The 20,547-nt window shown below is 42.9% G+C and overlaps 1 protein-coding gene across 1 annotated transcript in view; it reads left to right on the top strand.

Annotated features, from left to right (window-relative positions):
* LOC138296913 (uncharacterized) overlaps positions 1–19,371 on the top strand; it is a 168,343-nt gene extending 148,972 nt beyond the window's left edge. Inside the window, exon 5 of the mRNA XM_069236436.1 lies at positions 17,664–19,371. Coding sequence (XP_069092537.1) covers positions 17,664–17,942 — 279 coding nt within the window. The 3' untranslated portion in view covers positions 17,943–19,371. The remainder of the gene's footprint in view (positions 1–17,663) is intronic.
* The last annotated feature ends 1,176 nt before the right edge of the window (positions 19,372–20,547 follow it).

The raw sequence follows: 20,547 nt of genomic DNA, 5'->3' as shown, positions 1-20,547 counted from the left end.
TTTCATTAACAGGCCCCGGCACATATAGTGCACATCACTAGGACCTTAACTAAAAATGTAATATGACAATTATGGACAAGCCAATATCACCCTTTTTTAGAGTACAGAGCACCTGCATTTTATCAGCGGTCAGCAGTAGAAACGTGCCCAGAGTCTTAAAGCTAACAAAAACAAATTTAGCAAAAAGTGTAGGGCAAAGGCAAAAGGTCTGGGGATGACCTGCAGAAAGGGCCAGGTCCAATAGGAACTGTGGAAAATCAGAAAATAAATGTGTTGCACAACTGACGTTATTCTTAATGACTACAGAAACATTTATTCCCTTGGTAAAGCTTGTTCTGTGTAGCTCTACTTTACTCGTTTTTGATGACAAAGTGATATGCGTATTAATTAGCAAAAACACGCTTTATTTCTAAGCTCTAAAGCATAGGTTAACTTCACATGAGCAAGGTGTTGAGGATGTGTGTAGCCCTCAAATGTTGGTACACATGGTGTATTGCTTGTTCTTGCTGCCCCTGCTGAACTCCTTCAGCAAAGATAAATAATAATTTGTAAAGTTTGTTGTTTTAACTGTTGTAGTTTATTAATGTTATTGGTTATGTTACGTTTAAAAAAAAAAAAAAAATGTTTGAAGAAAGTAACTGCTGATTCCTTTCCTTAATAGCTTTCAAAGATCTGAAAATGAATAAAGTCTTCTAATGTTGACGTAAAGTGGCAGTTCATTCTTCCAGAGCTGCAGCTGGTCTCTTGCATGTATATGTATGTTTAAGGTACTAAAGAGAGAGGAGTGCTTCTTCCCACTGTAGAAAAAAACATTTTATACGAGAGACAGGTTTTTGGTATACAGGCAAATGTATTCATATAGTATACTAAGCACTTCTGTCTCCTATTGGAGCGGGCAGTTCTTTTTCACATCTTGGGGTATATGCTTGTCACTCTGGAGAGAAGTTTCAACGCAGAGCTCTGTCTTTGTGTATACTGTAATACACATGACTGTTTCCATAAGGAGTTGTCTGAGAGAGAGAGTTGTATGTCCTTACATTCAAATGTATACATTGGTTGTGTAATACACAGTTGTCAACAGAAGATACTCGATTTTACACTCTACTAATGACATTCATCATCATGAAGAGAGGTATGAGCAGAGACAGCAATCTCTAGCCACATCATAGTTTGCACATGTTACTCTGGGAAGATGGCTAACCTGAGAGGGCAGTGTGTTTTCATCTCACAATCTCTGTTGTTGTTGTGCAAGATCTACTTATGAGTATAAAGGTAATTTCAACTGTATTCTTTACTTGTACTTCTGTCATATTGGGGAGACATGTGACCGCAAAGCCACTTTTCACACCCTAATTTGCACAAGCTTGGTCCAAGAGACACATCACAGGAGAGAGGCCAGTCTCTCTATACGCTATACTACACAGAGTTGTCATGCAAGACACTTGTCACAGGAAACAGGGCAGTGTCTCCCCACAGTCTACTATGAATACCGGTTACCATGAGAAGAGGTATGATTAGAGAGATACTTTTCTCTCAAACCCTACAAGAGACACCTCATAACCTGTTAAGATGTGTTAGCAGAGAGATTACTTCCTTCTCAGTCAGCACTACATATCACTGTTCTAAGGAGAGGTATGAGGACAGATGCCACTGGTTCACTACTCCGTACTGTTTATCCAAATCGCCATGGAGATAGGTGTTAGTGCAAAAGACAAGGTTTCCATATATACTACTGCATACATCTGTCAGGCTGGGAGAGCTGTGAGTGGACAAGGAAATCCATTCCCACACTAATAAATATGGTTATTTTCTTGGGGAGAGGTGTAAATGGGGAAGCTAGTACATGTTATACTTTGTATGGAATAGTGAAGTTGATAAAAATGGGGTTTCTGGTTGGCTAGGGTATGACCCTGAGGCAGGCAGAACCCACCACTCTAGTCAGGGTGAGTAAGTTATACACCAAAGATAGCCTGTGCTCACCCCCTTAGTAGCTTGGCACAGAGCAGTCAGGAATATCCCCAGAGGCAATGTGTGAAGCCTTTGCACAACACACTCAGTAACACAATGAAGACACCACAAACAAAACTCCACACAAGGTTATATAACAGTATGTTACTATATTATATAAGTATCACTAGACCAAAACAAGAGTAATAGTGCAATTATTCAGTTTGTACTCATTATCCTGATCACAACAAGGCCACACCATCATACATCAGGAATACTTTGCAGAAACATTCAGATTCTCTTTTGAACCAATCATTTGGATTGCAGAAAACTCATACCTGATGGTATCTAGGGAAATATAGGGCACACAAGCACCGGTGCTTCTATTAGACTTTATAAGAAGGATGTAGGGAACCTGCACGCTCACTGGATGGGATACAGCAATCTGGTATGTAAAGATACACTGGTCATCCTAAACATAACACCTGTAAACAATACACCTCAGTTAGGTACTTGTCCGGATATCAGTATAAATGTCTGTAAAACACATAAAATTGCCCTTGCATCTCTTAGATGCTTAATGGTCACTTGACACACCAGAATGTAGCAGAGCATTAGGTTTGCAGTCGACCCTTTATAGACTTTATGGTAACAAGCCAGTCCTCCAAGCAGGAGCACTCGTGGAATACTCTCAGTTCACTCCGCTTCTGCCACCCTCTAGACTAGGTAGGTGAGGGTGGCCAAAAATAGCATTGAGGGGAGGTAATGAGGGAGTAGATGATCTCCGGGTCCCTCAGTAGCATGATGAAGCCCCAGCATCAGCGTTCGTTTGGTGGATGCGGCACTCCCAAATACATGCCTGGCACTCATCAGCGCATAGTGTGGGGAGGGGGGGGGGTCTGCATGCAGATGGCTTCTCTGCTGGCTGTGGTGCCACCAAGGACACCAGATCGGCGAGACAAAGTCGGAGGAGGGCTACCTCAAGGTGGGAGAAAAACACACTTAGTAACTTGACGCACTCCAGTTCTCCAGCGCAAGTCATTGGTGGGTGGGGGGGGGGGGGGTCCCACACAATCACCCTCCAGGGGGGATCCTGACTGTATTAGATCTTTGTCCCTGCAGTGCCAGGGGTACTCCTCAGGGTGCTTGATCCTTAGAATAACACCTGCACTTCAAAGGCCTTTAGAAGACTGGTAAGTCAGCCATGCACTGACCTTTGCCAATACCCCATGGCTGGACTCACCAGCTGAAGAGTCCCATGGCCAGGCAGTTAGGGGAACCTTTTATGGCCCTGAGATTCTAAAAAAAGTGGTGGGGGGGGGGAAGCAGACAAGCCCTTGGCGAACATTCGGTGGGGGGCACAAAGGAGGGAAGGGGGCAGCAGGCCAGCACATGGGGTTATTTTCAGCAGAGTGGTAGTCCCATCTGCAGCCCAGCAATCAGAAGACAGCAGACCAGTCCAACAAACCAAATAGTCCAAATGGTGGTTCCTTTTTGCAGCACACAGTCCCCCTATCAATGTGGAGAATGTTGATCCAGCAGAGTCTGGTTACATGTCCCACGCAGTGTCAGGTCAGACCAGAGTCAGGGAGAAGCTTGCAGCAGGGCAGCACACAGAAAAGCAATCCAGTGACTCCTTTAGGCCACCCAGCAACTAGCAGCCAGCAGGGCAACAGTAGAAGAGCAGTCCAGATGAGACCTTTAAGCAGTGCAACAGTCCTTCTGACAGAGTTCCGGGTCTAGATCCAAAAGTGCTCTAAAAATATGGGGTCAGAGCCTCTGTACTTATACTTCAAAGTGGCTTTGCTCGGGGATGACTTCAAAGGAACCTACCCTTTCAAGCGCAACACAACCCCTTTCAACCCAGCCCAGACTCCAGACATCAGTAAGGGGGCAAGTCAGCCCTTTGTGTAAGGGCAGGACACAACCTTTTAACACTCAAGGTATGAACAAGCTCTCCCTCTCCTAGCCCAAGAAGACTATCAGTGTATGCAAATGCCTTTCCTGCCACACCGAGCCTCTCCTGTGTTTTGGCTGTCTGGAATGTATGCACAAAGTGTAGCTGTCACTCTGCCTTAGACATGGATTGGAGTCAGGCTGCAAAACACTAGAATTATAAGCACAGAGAAATGCCCACTTTCTTAAAGTGGCATTTCTAAAATAATAATGTAAAATCTAACACCAGTAAGCAGGATTTCATACTACCCTTCCAAGCATACCAAACTTGCCCAGGCTACTCTTTTCAGATCTGAAATTACCACTTAAAAATATATGAGGGAATTCCAAATGCTAAGCTATGAGAGGAGCAGCCTTAACATTAGTTAAAAACAAAATGGGCTGTTTGTCACTACTAGGACATGTAAAACATAAACGTAAATGCCCCACCTTTTATCCTGCCCATAGGGCTACCTAGGGCCTAACTTAGGGGTGAATTAAGTATAGTAAAAAAGGAGCTTAGGCCTTGGCGTGTAGTTTTAAATGCCAAGTCAATGTGTCATTAAACTGAGTACGCAGGCCTTGTGGTGACAGGCCTGAGACAGGTTTGAAAGGCTACCTCTATGGGTGGCGCAGTCAGCACTGCATGCCCACTTGCAGCATTTAATCTATAGGCCTTCGGTATATTATTATATTATATTATTATATATTATATTATTATAGGTAAATTAAATATGCCAAACAGGTGTAAGTCAAACATACCATGTTTTAGGGGAAAGAGCACATGCACTTTAGCACTGGTAAAGTGCCCAGAGTCCTCATACCAACAAAAAGAGCCTCAGAAAATAGGAGAAAGGCAAAATTTTGGGGATAACCCTGCAGAAAGGGCCATTTCCAACAGAGGTCTTACCTGTGAGGTGAGTACCATTACACTCTACTATGCACACTACTGAGACTGGGAAAGGTGTGAATGGAGAGGTAGTGTGTCTTCTCTACACACCAGCTATCTTAATTCAAGGTTTCAGAGGTGAGGGCAGTTTCTCTCCATAATCTAGTAGTGGGGATTGTAAGAGGTAAGTTTTGTAATGAAGGAAAGTGTAAATTCTTCCTCTAAAGTGTTCTTATGATCTGAATGTCTTCCGAAATATAGATCTATATATATATAAATTCACTGAAAAAAACAAAGGTTATGATGATTTTATAGTTATGCTGACCTTTTACCCATACAAAACCATGGAAATTCTGCAGTTACAGTAATACTTATGCTAATAAACAATCACTTTCTGGCATGAGTTATAGTTTCTTCAGATACTTATAACTATCAGTATAACTGTAACTACTGAATTTCTGCAGCTTTGTATGGGTAAAACGTCAGCTTACCTATAACGTCCCTGAAAATGTTGCTGTTTTTTTTCCAGTGAATCTCTGTTGGGATTTTTTGTTGTGTGCTTTTTTTTTTTTTTTTTTTTTCTTAACACGCACGTTAATGTAACCAGTGTTGCCCACTTCATTCGGCCATGCGCAGCTTGTGGTTGGATGCAGTGGGTGTTTTTTCTTTTTTGTACAATGTTTCTCGATTTGCGGATCCACCTGTAAATTTACACAGGATCAGCCAAAAAAGGTTACTTTTTTGCCTATGAGGGGTTCCCTAAGTGACCCCGCTGTGTTCTATGGGGTAATGATACCTGTATCCTGACCCCAGATGTGTTTTTGCACTGACCTCCCACCCCCCATACACACCCCTCCGAAGCGACAAAGAAAATGGCAATCACAAACTTTCTGTCAGGTTGCGGCCAGCCACTCAGGACCTTGCTTTTCCCCGGGATATGCGGAGTATCAGCTTCCTAATGTATCTAGATTTTTTAACCTTAAGTAACTTCAAAACTTTTAAATGGAATAACGCCCAATTATAAAAAAAACACTTTCTGGACCAAGATCTAGGTTTCTGCCAAATTTGATATAGTTCCATTCAGCGGTTCAGGCTGTAGTCATGTTCAAAACTTCCCAAAAATCCCATAGACCTACAACGGGGAAAAAGTGTTTTGGGATCCCTCCCCTTTATTAAAAAGGTTGCGTTTCCCATGTTAATTCCTGTAGGGATTTTGAACCGGGATAGCGCCCTAACTGCTTGATTGAATTATACCAAATTTAGCAGAAAGGTAGCTCTTACTCCAGAAAGCGCCCTTTTTTGTTATTTGATATATAGGGACGCGAAGGTTCTGCGAACCCTCCTGATCTCGTGCTGAGATCTGATTGACTGCCAACACTTGAACAAGGAAGTGTTGGCAGCTATCTTAGAGCTCGGGTTAAGCAGAGTCCCAGGAAAAAAGATTAAAACTAAGAAAAGGGGCCAGTGTAGGGGAACTTTGACCCCTTAGCGCTTCGGCTCCCCACAACCACCCAGCAAAAAAGCATATATATATATATATATTAATTTAATTTTTTTATTTTTCTTTCTTCTTCTTCTTTTTTTTTTTTTTTTTTTTACATTTTCAGTGGGTGCGCAGCAGATTAGCGGACCTGATGAAAATATTACAAGAAAAAAAAAAATGGGCTCCTGTGCTATAGATTCAGCCTTGGTTGGGCCTGGTCCTGGGGGAATTTAAATTTTGAATGGGGGGCTTTAAACTAAAGCAGTGGGGGAGAGCCTCCTGCCTCCTCATCCCCCCCCCCCCCCCCTACGGCCCAGGGGACCCCCACCTCCCTGAGGCTTTACATTAAATCAGAGGGGAGGTTATATTCCCCCCCCTTCCCACAGCCCTGGGGGCCACCACCACCACCTCCCTCTGGCCAAGATTTAGCTGGAGGGGTCTCCCAGCTCTGGGGACCACCACCTCCCTAGGGCAAACATTTAGTTGTGTGCGGGGGGGCGCCCAGCCCCAGAGACCACCACCTCAGGGCTACAATATGACAATGAGGGGGTTCTGTTTCAGACCCATGGCCCCGGGGACCACCACCTCCCTAAGGCAATGTACTGAGGGAGGCAACGCAGCCCTTCTCGAGAAGGCAATTATTACCCTTGAGACCACCACCTTAAGGGCCGGCTCCTGCTATGTCCCAGGGTGCCCACCCCCAGGACATAGCTTTTTGCTGACAGCTCCCACCAAGCGAAAGCAAACAAATTCTGCTTTCTGCAGGCAGGAGATGTCAAACAGCTCCCGCTGGCAGAAAGTAGAGTTTTCATCAGTTTTCCTGCACTCAAATATGCGTGCATGGAAAAAAATGATAGCATTGCTCCCAAAGCAGGGAGCTTCTTTTTAAAGCAATGCCAGCTCATGCTAGACACAGGAGCAGGCTAAGACTATGGGGGCCTTGAGGCCCCACCCACGGTCCTGTCACTCTCTCTCTCCCTCTCCCATCCCATAATGGGATGATTGGGGGGTGGGAGGGGGTGGGAGGGGGTGGGAGGAGGAAGAGAGAGAGAGATTGTTATTGCGGTGTCCTCTCCATACAAAGAGTCAGACTAGCAAGATTATTTGGTAAGAATCTTAAAGTTACATTTCGATGGACAGCAGACCATGGTCACATCTTGCTTAACCTCTTAAATGCGGGCGTCGGCCACTGGCCGACGCCCACACACCCTCCCTGGTGCGGGTCACGACCAGTGGCCGACACCAGGAAGGGCATTAATAAATCCTCGGGTGCGTCGCACCCGAGGATTTATTTATTTTTTTTTTTTCCCCCCCCGGGAGACACGGAAGCTACCGTGTCTCCCCCCGCCCGTTGCAAAGGTGTTTTCCCCATGAAAGCAGGAAGCAGCCTTGCGGCCGCTTCCTGCTTTCATGGGGAAAACGGCCTTTTTCACGTTCGGGAAGGCCTCGTAAGAAAGGGGAGAGTCTCCCCTTTCTTACGAGGCCTTCCTGAAAGTGTTTCCTGGCCCCCGATCGCAGCACAGCTGCGATCGGGGGCCAGGAAACACTTTCAGGAAGGCCTCGTAAGAAAGGGGAGACACTCCCCTTTCTTACGAGGCCTTCCTGAAAGTGTTTCCTGGCCCCCGGTCGCAGCTGTGCTGCGATCGGGGGCCAGGAAACACTTTCAGGTTTCCTGGCTCCCCCGATCGCAGCACAGCTGCGATCGGGGGGGTCAGGAAACATTTTGAAAAGGCCTCGTAAGAAAGGGGAGACTCTCCCCTTTCTTACGAGGCCTTCTGAAACTGTTTCTGGCCCCCGATCGCAGCTGTGCTGCGATCGGGGGCCAGAAACAGTTTCAGAAGGCCTCGTAAGAAAGGGGAGAGTCTCCCCTTTCTTATGAGGCCTTCTGAAACGGTTTCCTGGCCCCCGATCGCAGCACAGCTGCGATCGGGGGCCAGGAAACCCCACTAGACACCAGGGATTTCACTTTTGGGGGGCAGCCCCCCCCCCGGCATAATTTTCCTAAAAAAATAAAAAGGTAGGTGCCCCCTGGGGAGGGGGCGCGATCGCCCCCCCCCCCCCCCCCCCCTCCCCCTTTTTTTTTCAAAAAAAAAAAATAATAAAAAAAAAAATGAAATGACAGGGGGTCGCCCGTGGGCAGGGTGACCCCCTGTGGGGGCAATTTTTTTTTTAGATGTTGTAGGGTTTCCCTGGGGGCCATTTTGGCCCCCAAGGAAACCATACAACAACTAAAAAAAAATATATGTATATATCTATATATATATATCTATGTAGATAGATATATCTAGGTACATGGATATATCTATAGATATATCTATGTAGATATATATTTATATATATATATATATATATATATAGGTAGATCTGTATCAAAGAGATTTATAAAGCGCGCTACTCACCTGTGAGGGTCTCAAGGCGCTGGGGGGGGGGACGGGGGGGAGGGAAAGGGGCTAGGAGGTTCACTGTTCAAAAAGCCAGGTTTTGAGGCCCTTCCTGAAAAGAAGTAGGTTTTGGGTCTTGCGAATGTGAGTTGTGAGTGCGTTCCATGTTTTGGGTGCAATGTAGGAGAAGGATCTGCCCCCGGTGGTGGTGTGTTTGATGCGGGGGTCAGAGGCGAGAGAGAGGTCAGCTGAACGGACGTTTCGTGTGGGGGTGTGGAAGGTGACTCTCGTTGAGGTAGGCAGGGCCTGTGTTGTGGAGTGATTTGTGTGTGAGGATGAGGATCTTGAAGGTGATCCTTTTGTCAATGGGGAGCCAGTGGAGGGATTTGAGGTGTGGAGAGATGTGTTCGTGTCGGTGGAGGTCGAGGATGAGTCGTGCTGCTGAGTTCTGGATGCGTGTAGTTTGCACTTGAGTTTTAGAGTGGTGCCGGCGTAGAGGGCGTTTCTGTAATCAAGCCTGCTGCTGATGAGTGCGTGAGTGACAGTTTTTCTGGTCTCTGTGGGGATCCATTTTAATGTTTTTCAGTATACGGAGTTTGTTGAAGCATGAGGAGGTAAGAGCGTTGATTTGTTGGGTCATCGAGAGGGAGGAGTCTAGGATGATGCTGAGGTTGCGTGCGTAGTTGGCGGGGGTGGGTGCAGGGCCTAGCGTGGTGGGCCACCATGGGGGGTCCCAGGTTTTTTTGGTGAGGGCCAAAGAGGATTATTTCGGTTTTGCTTGAGTTGAGTTTCAGGTGGTTGGCTGTCATATATACATCACTTTTGTCAATATGTGTGTGGTTTCCCTGGGGGGGAAAAGGGTCCGACTTGTCTAGTGGCAGTTTTAGTGCCATAAAGAAGCGCAGAAGGTTTATATGCCTACTGCAAAGAGCACATCTGTATTTTATGTAAATAGCTGAGTACATTAGTAAAGTCTATGGAGAGATGAAGGGCACTTTTGCTGGGTGGTAATGAGGGAATCCGAGGAGGAGGGAGTGGGAGCACCAATAATGATTGTTGGACTGGGCGCAGGAGGTGCTAAAGACTGTGACGAATGGTATGTGACAAGGTGTTTTTTGAGTGTCTTGAAAGTACGTGCTGATTGAGGGAAGAAGCGCAGGTAAGGTGGCCTCTACTGTTGCACGTATCTCACACACACCATCGATTTTGTGACTGTCTACGTAGGCTAGTGTTTTAGAGCAACAGTTTAGCCAATAGCAGAGATGGCATCTTGATGGATGACTGCTGCCTGCACTCGGGTTATAGAGGACCGCTCTGACATAGGATCAGAGACTGAGACATCAGATACTGAGACAGCATCTGAGGGATAGGACAATGGCGCAGACTCTGGGAGTGATTTTTCAGTCAGAGGAGTCCCATTCGAAAACTCCTCTTCCAGTACATTATGAGGGAGGTGATGAGGACAGTCCTGCTGTCCCTTCGCAAGCTGTTCGTGCAACTGGGTAATAGTGGGTTAGGCCAACCCAGAGAGCAGGTGAATGCGGCGGCAAGCAGAGAGAGAGTGCTCTCTTGGGAGCTCACCAATTTAGTTCAGCCCCAAATTCCACCACCCAAATCATATTGTGGAGACATCAAAATTGTCTATGGCAAAACAAACTGGTTTTGTAAGGCAGGCACCTGTGTTTTTGGTCCTGGATTCGGCGGCCATATAGAGAAACACACTAAACCCAAACATTTCTGGAAACTAGACATTCGGGGGAGTCCACAGAGGTGTGACTTGTGTGGATTCCCCAAAGTTTTCTTACCCAGAATACCCTGCAAAGCTGAAATGTTGAGAAAAAACTCTATTTTTCTCGCATTTCTGTCACACAAACTACAGGAATATGCTGGGATCCACAACATTCCTACCACCCAGTGACTCCTCACCTGTCCTGATAAAAACACTACCCCACTTGAGTGCCTACACCTAGTGCCTGTGTCAGGAATGGATCACCCCAGGGTCAACAGCTGCCTCACGTAAGGACCAACATTGACCGTTGTGTGATCTATTCCTGTCGCAGGCACCAGGCCTAACCACACAAGTGAGGTATCATATTTATCGGGAGACTTGGGGGAACGCTGGGTGGAAGGAAATTTGTGGCTCCCCTCAGATTCCAGAACTTTCTGTCACCGAAATGTGTGGAAAACGTGGTATTTTAGCCACATTTTGAGGTTTGCAAAGGATTCTGGGTAACAGAACCTGGTCCGAGCCCCACAAGTCACCTCATCTTGGATTCCCCTGGGTTTCTAGTTTACAAAAATGTGCTGGTTTGCTAGGTTTCCCCAGGTGCCGGCTGAGCTAGAGGCCAAAATCCACAGGTAGGCACTGTTTTCTATGAAAAAATGTGATGTGTCCACGTTCTGTTTTGGGGCATTTCCTGTCGCGGGCGCTAGGCCTACCCACACAAGTGAGGTATCATTTTTATCGGGAGACTTAGGGGAACGCCGGGTGGAAGGAAATTTGTGGCTCCTCTCAGATTCCAGAACTTTCTGTCACCGAAATGTGAGGAAAACTTGTTTTTTTGGCCACTTTTTGAGGTTTGCAAAGGATTCTGGGTAACAGAACCTGGTCCGAGCCCCGCAAGTCACCCCTCCTTGGATTCCCCTAGGTCTCTAGTTTTCAGAAATGCACAGGTTTGGTAGGGTTCCCTATGTGCCGGCTGAGCTAGAGGCCAAAATCTACAGGTAGGCACTTCTCAAAAAACACCTCTGTTTTCTCCAAAAATTTGGATGTGTCCACGTTGCGCTTTGGGGCGTTTCCTGTCGCGGGCGCTAGGCCTACCCACACAAGTGAGGTATCATTTTTATCGGGAGACTTGGGGGAACGCCGGGTGGAAGAAAATTTGTGGCTCCTCTCAGATTCCAGAACTTTCTGTCACCGAAATGTGAGGAAAACTTGTTTTTTTAGCCACTTTTTGAGGTTTGCAAAGGATTGTGGGTAACAGAACCTGGTCCGAGCCCCGCAAGTCACCCCTCCTTGGATTCCCCTAGGTCTCTAGTTTTCAGAAATGCACAGGTTTGGTAGGTTTCCCTATGTGCCGGCTGAGCTAGAGGCCAAAATCTACAGGTAGGCACTTTGGAAAAAACAGCTGTGTTTTCTATAAAAAAAATAGGATGTGTCCATGTTGTGTTTTGGGGCATTTCCTGTCGCGGGCACTAGGCCTACCCACACAAGTGAGGTATCATTTTTATCGGGAGACTTGGGGGAACACAGAATAGCAAAACAAGTGTTATTGCCCCTTATCTTTCTCTACATTTTTTCCTTCCAAATATAAGAGAGTGTGTAAAAAAGACATCTATTTGAGAAATGCCCTGCAATTCACATGCTAGTATGGGCACCTCGGAATTCAGCGATGTGCAAATAACCACTGCTCCTCAATACCTTATCTTGATCCCATTTTGGAAATGCAAAGGTTTTCTTGATACCTCTTTTTCACTCTTCATATTTCAGCAAATGAATTGCTGTATACCCAGTATAGAATGAAAACCAACTGCAGGGTGCAGCTTATTTATTGGCTCTGGGTACCTAGGGTTCTTGATGAACCTACAAGCCCTTTATATCCCCGCAACCAGAAGAGTCCAGCAGACAAAACGGTATATTGCTTTCAGAAATCTGACATCGCAGGAAAAAGTTACAGAGTAAAACATAAAGAAAAATGGCTGTTGTTTTCAGCTCAATTTCAATATTTTTTTATTTCAGCTGTTATTTTCTGTAGGAAAACCTTGTAGGATCTACACAAATGACCCCTTGCTGAATTCAGAATTTTGTCTAGTTTTCAGAAATGTTTAGCATTCCGGGATCCAGCATTGGTTTCACACCCATTCCTGTCACTAACTGGAAGGAGGCTGAAAGCTCCAAATATACTAGAAATGGGGTATGTCCCAGTAAAATGCCAAATTTGTGTTGAAAAATTCGGTTTTCTGATTCAAGTCTGTCCGTTCCTGAAAGGTGGGAAGATAGTGATTTCAGCACCAGAAACCCTTGGTTGATGGCATTTTCAGGGAAAAAACCACAAGCCTTCTTCGGCAGCCCTTTTTTCCCATTTTTTTGGAAAAAACAAAATTTTCACTGTATTTTGGCTATTTTCTTGGTCTCCTCCAGGGGAAACCACCAACTCTGGGTACCATTAGAATCCCTAGGATGTTGGAAAAAAAGGACGCAAATTTGGCGTGGTTAGCTTATGTGGACAAAAAGTTATGAAGCCCTAAGCGCGAACTACCCCAAATAGCCAAAAAAGGGCTCAGCACTGGGGGGGGAAAGGCCCAGCAGCTAAGGGGTTAATGGTAAAGCTCTTGGACTGTCACTCAGTAGGTTGAAGTTTCGGATCATTGTATCTCATGGTAGTGTATCTATTTTCCAGTGTTTCAACTTTTTAAAATTCTTAGTGATGTAACATTGAAGTCTTTTTCCACTCAAAATTTCCAGGCTTCAATTTCATAGCTAAGTCTGGACACCACATAGAAAGGAGTCACTTTTGGCCTAGTGGTTAAGGTCTCAGACCTGTACACTGAAGGTTGAGGGTTCAAGTGTGTGTGTGTGTGTGTGTGTGTGTGTGTCTGTGTCAAAGGCCATGTGCAGCGTGGGGTTGGGTGGCTAGGATGTTGGAAGCAGGGTCTGGCCGCAGACCATGCTCTGCAGGCAGCACCAACTCACACGGCCAGAGGCCGTGCATGGCACAAAGTTCGGTGGTTGTAGGGGGTTGGCTGCAGGGCCTGGCTGTGGTGCATGGTTGGGTGGTGCCAACCTCCGCCATGCGTGGTGGTCGTTGGATTAACATATAGTAATGAAAATTTACTTTATGTAAAAAAAAAAAAAAAATGAAATTTACGGAAAACACCAAAGCTTCCAGGGATGTTTTAGTTAGGAAATAGAATTTTAAAAAAAAACATAGAAATTCACTTAAAAACCAAAGGGTACCAAAGGTTACAGGGACAGTAAAGGTTACAGGGACAGTATAGTTAGACTAACATTTTATCCATACAAAGCCATAGAAATTCACCTGTTGTAGTTAGTTATTTCAAATAAATATAACTTGTGCCCTAAGGTAACTATAACCCGTGCCCTCGCCATGCACTGCTAATTACCCCACAATTTACGGCACTCATGACATCTTAAATAACATTATTGATGATAATAATGTAATGTTTGCAGTAACATTTTTGATGAAAAAACTGCATGACTGGGGCGCGAGTTATAGTTACTTGAGATAACTCGAGGTGAATTTCTATGTTTTTTAATTTTTTTATGGTCAGCATGTTAGCCTAACTATAACATTCCTGTAACCTTTGATTTTTTTTTTTTTTGTAAGTGAATATAGATATAGGTACACATATCCGTAACTGTGTGTGACATGCATCAGATAGACAATAGGCTAATTTACCATTAGTAGTCATTAACTTTTTCTAACTGTTTTAGCTGGAAGGGCTCTAATGGCTAATATTTGAGAATGGGAACATTTATCCAGTGAAGTTTAAAAGCATTTTTTACTGAATATCTCTCTGTAACTGTGTGTGATATGAATCGTGTAATACTTTGTTGGGTGGGTTACAACAGATCTAATAGGATGAAAGGTGGGAACACTAATTACGAATAGAACAGAATGAATTCATTGATTGTATCTTCGAAATTGTTTGTGATATTGTTGAATAATCATAGTGATAGCTCCTCTCCATCTGCATAATCAATTGCAATTTTTATTTTAATTCTTATGTGCCATCTGTATGAATCAAGTTTACTTACTGGAAGCTGACATTAAGTAACTCTTCTGTTTCAATACTTTTCAGAGGATCATGTGACCTCTTTGATTTTTTTTATTTTTTTATTTTTTTTAAATCACTTTCACAAATGTTCAAGGTGGTCAGTAGAAGGCTTAGGTGTCGAAACACATTACCATCCCCATCAGCTAATGCAAGTTTTTTTTTTTTACTCTTAATAAATGCAATACAAAATTCCTGAGGTATAAACTCTCTCATGATAAACTTGGTTGTGCTGTTGTTTCTCTCCCGCAGCCCTTTTGGCAGTACAGCGCTATGGCGTGGCGTATTGTTGAGGGGACGTTATTGTGAACGAGGCGAAGGGAGTTAAGCTTATGAGTACAAACAGTGTTGAGTACCTGACTTTGCTTCTTACTCTGGTGAATATATCCTTTTTCTTCTAAAATAATGCATTTGACTCACATTTTCGCAGCCTCTAACAAAATAACCCTTAGGTTAAACTGTTGGAAAGCCTGTTTTTCTGTTTCCTAGTACTGAGGTACTGTTGCTGTCTCAGGCCAGAGTATGTGGTCTAATTGATTTGCCCACGATATCTTAGCCGTCCAGCGGAAAGAACAATCTTATCTGGTTTTCTATTTCGCTTTATCCATTTTATGGCTACATTAGTAACAAGGACCTCTTTAGGTGAGCATAGAGAAAAACAATTTCTTTGGATTGTGAAATCTTGGCCATTTTTTGATTTATCACACTGTTATTAATGGAAAAACGTCCAGCACAAGTGCATCAAAAACCAACTTCATAATTTTCTACCATTAAACAATCTCATTTTAGGTATTGCCGCAACACGTTTCTCATTCTACTGATGGCTAATAATGCTCTCCACACTACCCGTAGTGGTGGTGCATGCTTACAGGTTTTACTACAGATCTCAACCGCTTTTGAGGCTGTCTCCCACAAAACTTTGCCATCATGTTGGATTCTATGTATATTTGAGGCTTGAAGCTAGGGTGGTTAACTTATTTTCAGTACAGCCACCTTCAGTGAGTCAGTACTGGGCAGACTGAGGGAGGCTGGTTCTTGTGGCTAAAAATGTGCTGCGGGAATGTGTAGGAGGAAAGGCTGGTAGAGTGAATTAACCAGTGTGGTCTCTCCAAGGACTAACATGCCAATGTCAATGACAGATGAGTCTTCACACTGTAGTTAGGCTTCCAGAACTTGTGTTGGGGTGCACCAAGTTGTAGACAGCAAAGCATTTGATTAAACCAGAGACCGGTTACATTCTTAGCAGAGGAAAAGTGCATTGTGCTAGTTTAGTTGTGGCTTCAAAACTGTACTCTGGACAAGTGCATCAGCTACTTGTTTTTGCCCTGGCCCCGGCTTTTCCACAATTTAATATATTGATATATTGTGTATTTTTTTCCCCAAATATGTAGGTGGTTAAATATTAGTTGACTATATGGAGTTTTGTTTCAAGGAATGGGAACTATTGATAATTATGTCCAACTCTTCTCGGACAAAGTCTTGCTCTTAGTCCGTTGTGCTTGCTTTCTTTAGGTTTTACTTAATTTCAGCTTTAGTGTCATTCAAGGAAAAGTTGTTGCATCTGCAAGACAGAAGAAGGTACTAGAATAGAATATTGTGTGCTTTATTCTTTTTGAAAACTAAAAGTTTAGCTCTCAGTTCAGTATTTTTTCCTCTTTACCCTAACTCACTAATGACCTGAAAAAATGAATTAAAACAATTGGTGTTCAAGATGCTGTCAATTTTACTTGTTTCAGTTTTTACCATTTTCTTAAGGTTTAAATCGATCTCCTACGTTAACATTTTGTTTTGAAGTTCAGAAAACGTATTTACAAGTAAAATTGACAGCATCTTGAACACCAATTGTTTTAATTCATCCACCTGAACCATTACATTCTTCATTATTCCAAGTATACCATTTGTTTCACTTTCGAGCTAGCCATACATTAAAATATTAATGGCCCCTAGCCACACACTCCGACATCCAGCATGCATGCCAGTTTGCTTTTTATTTCTTTTTACATATGTGTATGTATGTGTCTGTGTAATCTGCATTTTATCGTCCATTTTTTTTTTTTTTTATGTGCGCGTGTTGTAACTGCAAGCAGGACATGCTGTGCATATCTTCCTTTCTGTGCTTGAGTGGTTTCATGTAAATAGTTCTCGCCTGAATGTAGGTATACGTGTTCTGTGTACTTGGATGTATGTTGGTGTGTTGCGCTGTTTGTGTGTGTACATGCACTAGACAAGAGCTAATCTTATTGACTTTGTTAAATCTTGTGAACAGTAATTGTAAGTAAACAATTAACTTAATTCTCCTACTTTATGCTCTGAATAATTATCAGCCAAATATGTCATGCTATTCATTTTGTGAGATGTAATCACTCATACCAATTTTTTAAAGACTTAAGTTGTGTAGCAATTCGCCAATTGGTCAACCAGTGATCGTACAGCAAGTTACTTTCCTAATTTTTAAGGCATTTGATCACGCCCTAAGAAGCTGTACTATAGTGTTTTAATATTAAAATGTATAGCAAATTGACCACAAATAATGTGTCAGTTCCTCAAACATTTGGGATGAAAGTACGGACTCGTTCAGGTTTGTTTTTGGCACACATTATATATCTTATATGTAGGGGAGCTACAGGAGAGAGCAAACATCGAATGTAATGGGTGGTACTTGTAGTTTCTATTGCATCATAACAATATCTGTATATAAACATCAGTGAGAGTCTGACCATTTTTAATTGTTTGCCTATGGCAGACTACAAAGCACTAGGTAGTGTTGGTCTAATTTCCCTACAACTTTCTGATTTCATGATACTGAGGACTTAGTAGTAGTAAGACTTAATCAGACCACCCCTTCACGGCAGTGTTAGCCTCTGTATATTGTACATTTGGGTCCAAATCTGGAACTCCCGATATAGGATTGGATCCAAATCTGCAACTTCTTGTGCAAGAGTCTTGCAGATTTTATGCTGGGTATGTGAGGATAGAAATTTCTGTTCAGCTTTTTCAAGTGTTAAACAGTGTTTAAATTTTAAAGAAGTTTATTTTGTTGTGAGGCGCTAATGTGTTTATCTTTGATAGTCAACTGACAACACTTAACATTTCATGCTTAATATTTTATCCATGAAGTATATAATTTTGGCATGCAGAGGCTAGACCATAAACGGTGAGCATGGCTAATTAACGTAGATCATACATTTTTTTTGGTGTGAATATACTTAAGCAGTTTGTTTCTCTTTGGTAGGTTATCGTGAATTGGCAGCTGGCCGAGCTTGGTGAAAGAGAAAAGGCAATGCTGAATTTCGCTCTCCTGATAACTCGCTCTGAGAATGTAACCGAGGAGCACTTTAAGAAGCTGGAGGAGCATGGCTTCGACCGTGAAGATGCCTGGGATATAGCCATGATTTCTGCATTTTTTGCTATGTCAAACCGCATTGCTCACTTCACTGACATGCGTCCGAACATAGAGTTCCATAGTTTAGGTAGAGTACCCAGAGAAAAGGAAAAATCGGGGGGCTCTTAAAATTTGAAAAATCTATCAGTATTAAGTGGAACAATATCAAACTCTATATTGGAGAGTGTGACAAAGAACTAGGTCTGTAGGGATACCAGTGTATCCCCCTGGCCCATAGATACTTTCATTAAAAGTGCATTTACTTTAAATATTAATAATACACTGGCTTTTGCGCCAAAAAAAAATTAGACAATCAAGTGTAGGTTATGCAAGTAATCATAGGTCTTATCATAGTTATGCTGTTGGACACATGCAGGGTCATAGCTTTTTACACCTGTCATGCAACAGGAGGTAAGAATTGTTAAACTTGATTGGCAGCCGATAGGGCAACTAGAACAAATAGTTTGGCAGAATTCTGAGGCTTTGTGAGACACGCAGTAGCTTTGAAACTAGGCAGTGGTTACGGCTCAGGTTGCTTCATGAACCAGTTTTTGAGTAGCATCAAGCACCTTAATATACTATTTACTAACTTGTTGTAAAAAAAACAAGATTAGATATGATAGAATGCCGTTGCAGCCATGCAAATGAACTGCAGAATTGTCAAAGCCTACCTCTTGTAATCAAAATGGGTGAATATTAATGCCTGGCTGTGTTTATTAGACTCAAATGTTTGCTTTCATCTTCTGTAGCACTTACGTAAATTAGGTTGTTTTTGTACTCAACAAGACATTGTTTTCTCTTGCACGTGAAATGATTGAAAATCAGCATGTTTTTAAAAATATTTGTGTGTGAAGCACAGCACTCAGATAGCCAGAGCAGCTAATATTGTAGGCCATTGGAATGTGTTTTGACTCTACAATCAAGTATTTGTCTCCTTCGATCACCAAGTTGCAAACAAGTGGCCATTGGCTTTGGAAAATTTCAACTACTGCTAGATAAGTGGTTCAGGTGACCAACAGCCAATCCGAATGGCTTTGTGCTTGGGGCACTATGATGCGTGCTGTTTTGGAAGCAATTCTATGCAATCACAAGTCTACATCCATAATCACTTCTGTGTATTCCAGTGTCCTCCAGCTTTTACTTTACTTAAACCATATTATACGGCAGATTGAATTTTGAAGTGAAAAACAAAATTGATTTCCACTTTTTGAGTAGGTGACCACTATGCATGATATATCTCTTAAGCATGGTTGTAATGAGTCTCATAGTGGGTTTGCTGGCAAGATCTATTGGCTACTCTCCTAATATCGAGCTACTGTAGTTCTAATCTGTTATGCACATCTTTTATATAGCAGTAATCCTAATCTAGTCTTTTTTTATTACATTGGCCCTTCTTTGGTGTTTAAGTACAATGTGTTTGCATATTTGTATCATCTGGTGTGTTTACTCTGTGTGGTTGCCATTATTCCTATCTCACACGTCATCATAATGAAGGAAATCATGCCTCAGATCAGTGTCTCCTTTTGAGCTTATTTTATAAACATGTTTGCAACAGAAATGTTCTGTGGGATGTTTTTATTAAATCGTACATTTATCTTGTACTTTATATAACTGGAACCTTTTGTTATTAAATTTCAAGTCAAATATCCTCTTTTCTCTTATGACTTGATAAAACATGTTTGGTACCCTAAAATATTTATGATTATGAAGGTCCCTTTCAGGTTGACTAGACATTACCGTCCTACTGTACCTGCCATCTGTCAACTAGTTGACTCTTGTACCAGATATCAACGATTGACTTGACAAGGAAAACACATCCACATTACTGCTCAGTTCCGTTGAAGGCTTAATGTATTTGTTGGGGTAGCATGGAGAGGCTGTGTGTCCATTAGGATTCCAACATTCAGGGTGATGATTTTCCACATTAGTCCCCATGGAAAAGTGGGAACCCCTTACAATTTTTTGATTATGGCCTGTCAGCCATTACTGATTCTCCTCAGCAATATTAGAAATCTGTTTTGAACTAATTGATTTCAGATAATTGTCAGCGCTATACCTGTTTGTTTGTTTAATCTCTGATAGTGTTAAAGCCAGTGTGTCCCGCATTAGAGAATCTAGGTGCCTTATTTGACAGTTCGTAATGTACTCAGATGCTTCAGTGTAATCTCCCCCAGTAGTATTTTAACCAAATTGCTAACAGCGATGGTTCTAGATATTTTTAAGTTTCGCCTGCATACATGGGCTTGCACGGTGAGCTTGCAACATGATTTACGAGTTTAAAAAAATCTTAAAAGGGGCTAAGGACCTGCCCCGTACTTGCCTGAACTTACCATTGGTTTATTCAACGTGTCTCTAAATTACGTGCTTCTGATTCGCCAGCATGTCGTACTTTCACTTCCTGCTCTGCTTTGCCATCCATGCTGTCGTCTAGAGCCTGGACCAAGTACAGCTTCTGGTCAATGGCCAGTGTTCTTCCGCTGACCACATGCTTCCCAAGGTACTTATTTCTAATCTTATAAATGCACTCTCTAGGAAAGCACATCTGCAGTCCGTCTGCTCAAACACGCTGTATTTGCCTTTGACTTAATTATTGAAACCCATGTGTTTGCCCAAACCTCCCTTTTCCCACCCACCTCGTATTACTTTCATTGCTTGTTTTTTTAATACACAAAAACTGTTTTCAATACAGCCAGGGTCTGTGCTGCGGACTATAACGGGACCTTTAGTCCGCTGC

Source organism: Pleurodeles waltl, chromosome 1_2 (assembly GCF_031143425.1).
Source record: "Pleurodeles waltl isolate 20211129_DDA chromosome 1_2, aPleWal1.hap1.20221129, whole genome shotgun sequence".
Classification (NCBI taxonomy): domain Eukaryota; kingdom Metazoa; phylum Chordata; class Amphibia; order Caudata; family Salamandridae; genus Pleurodeles; species Pleurodeles waltl.
The sequence above is the reverse complement of the archived record's forward strand: the minus strand, read 5'-3'. Positions and strand labels throughout refer to the sequence as shown.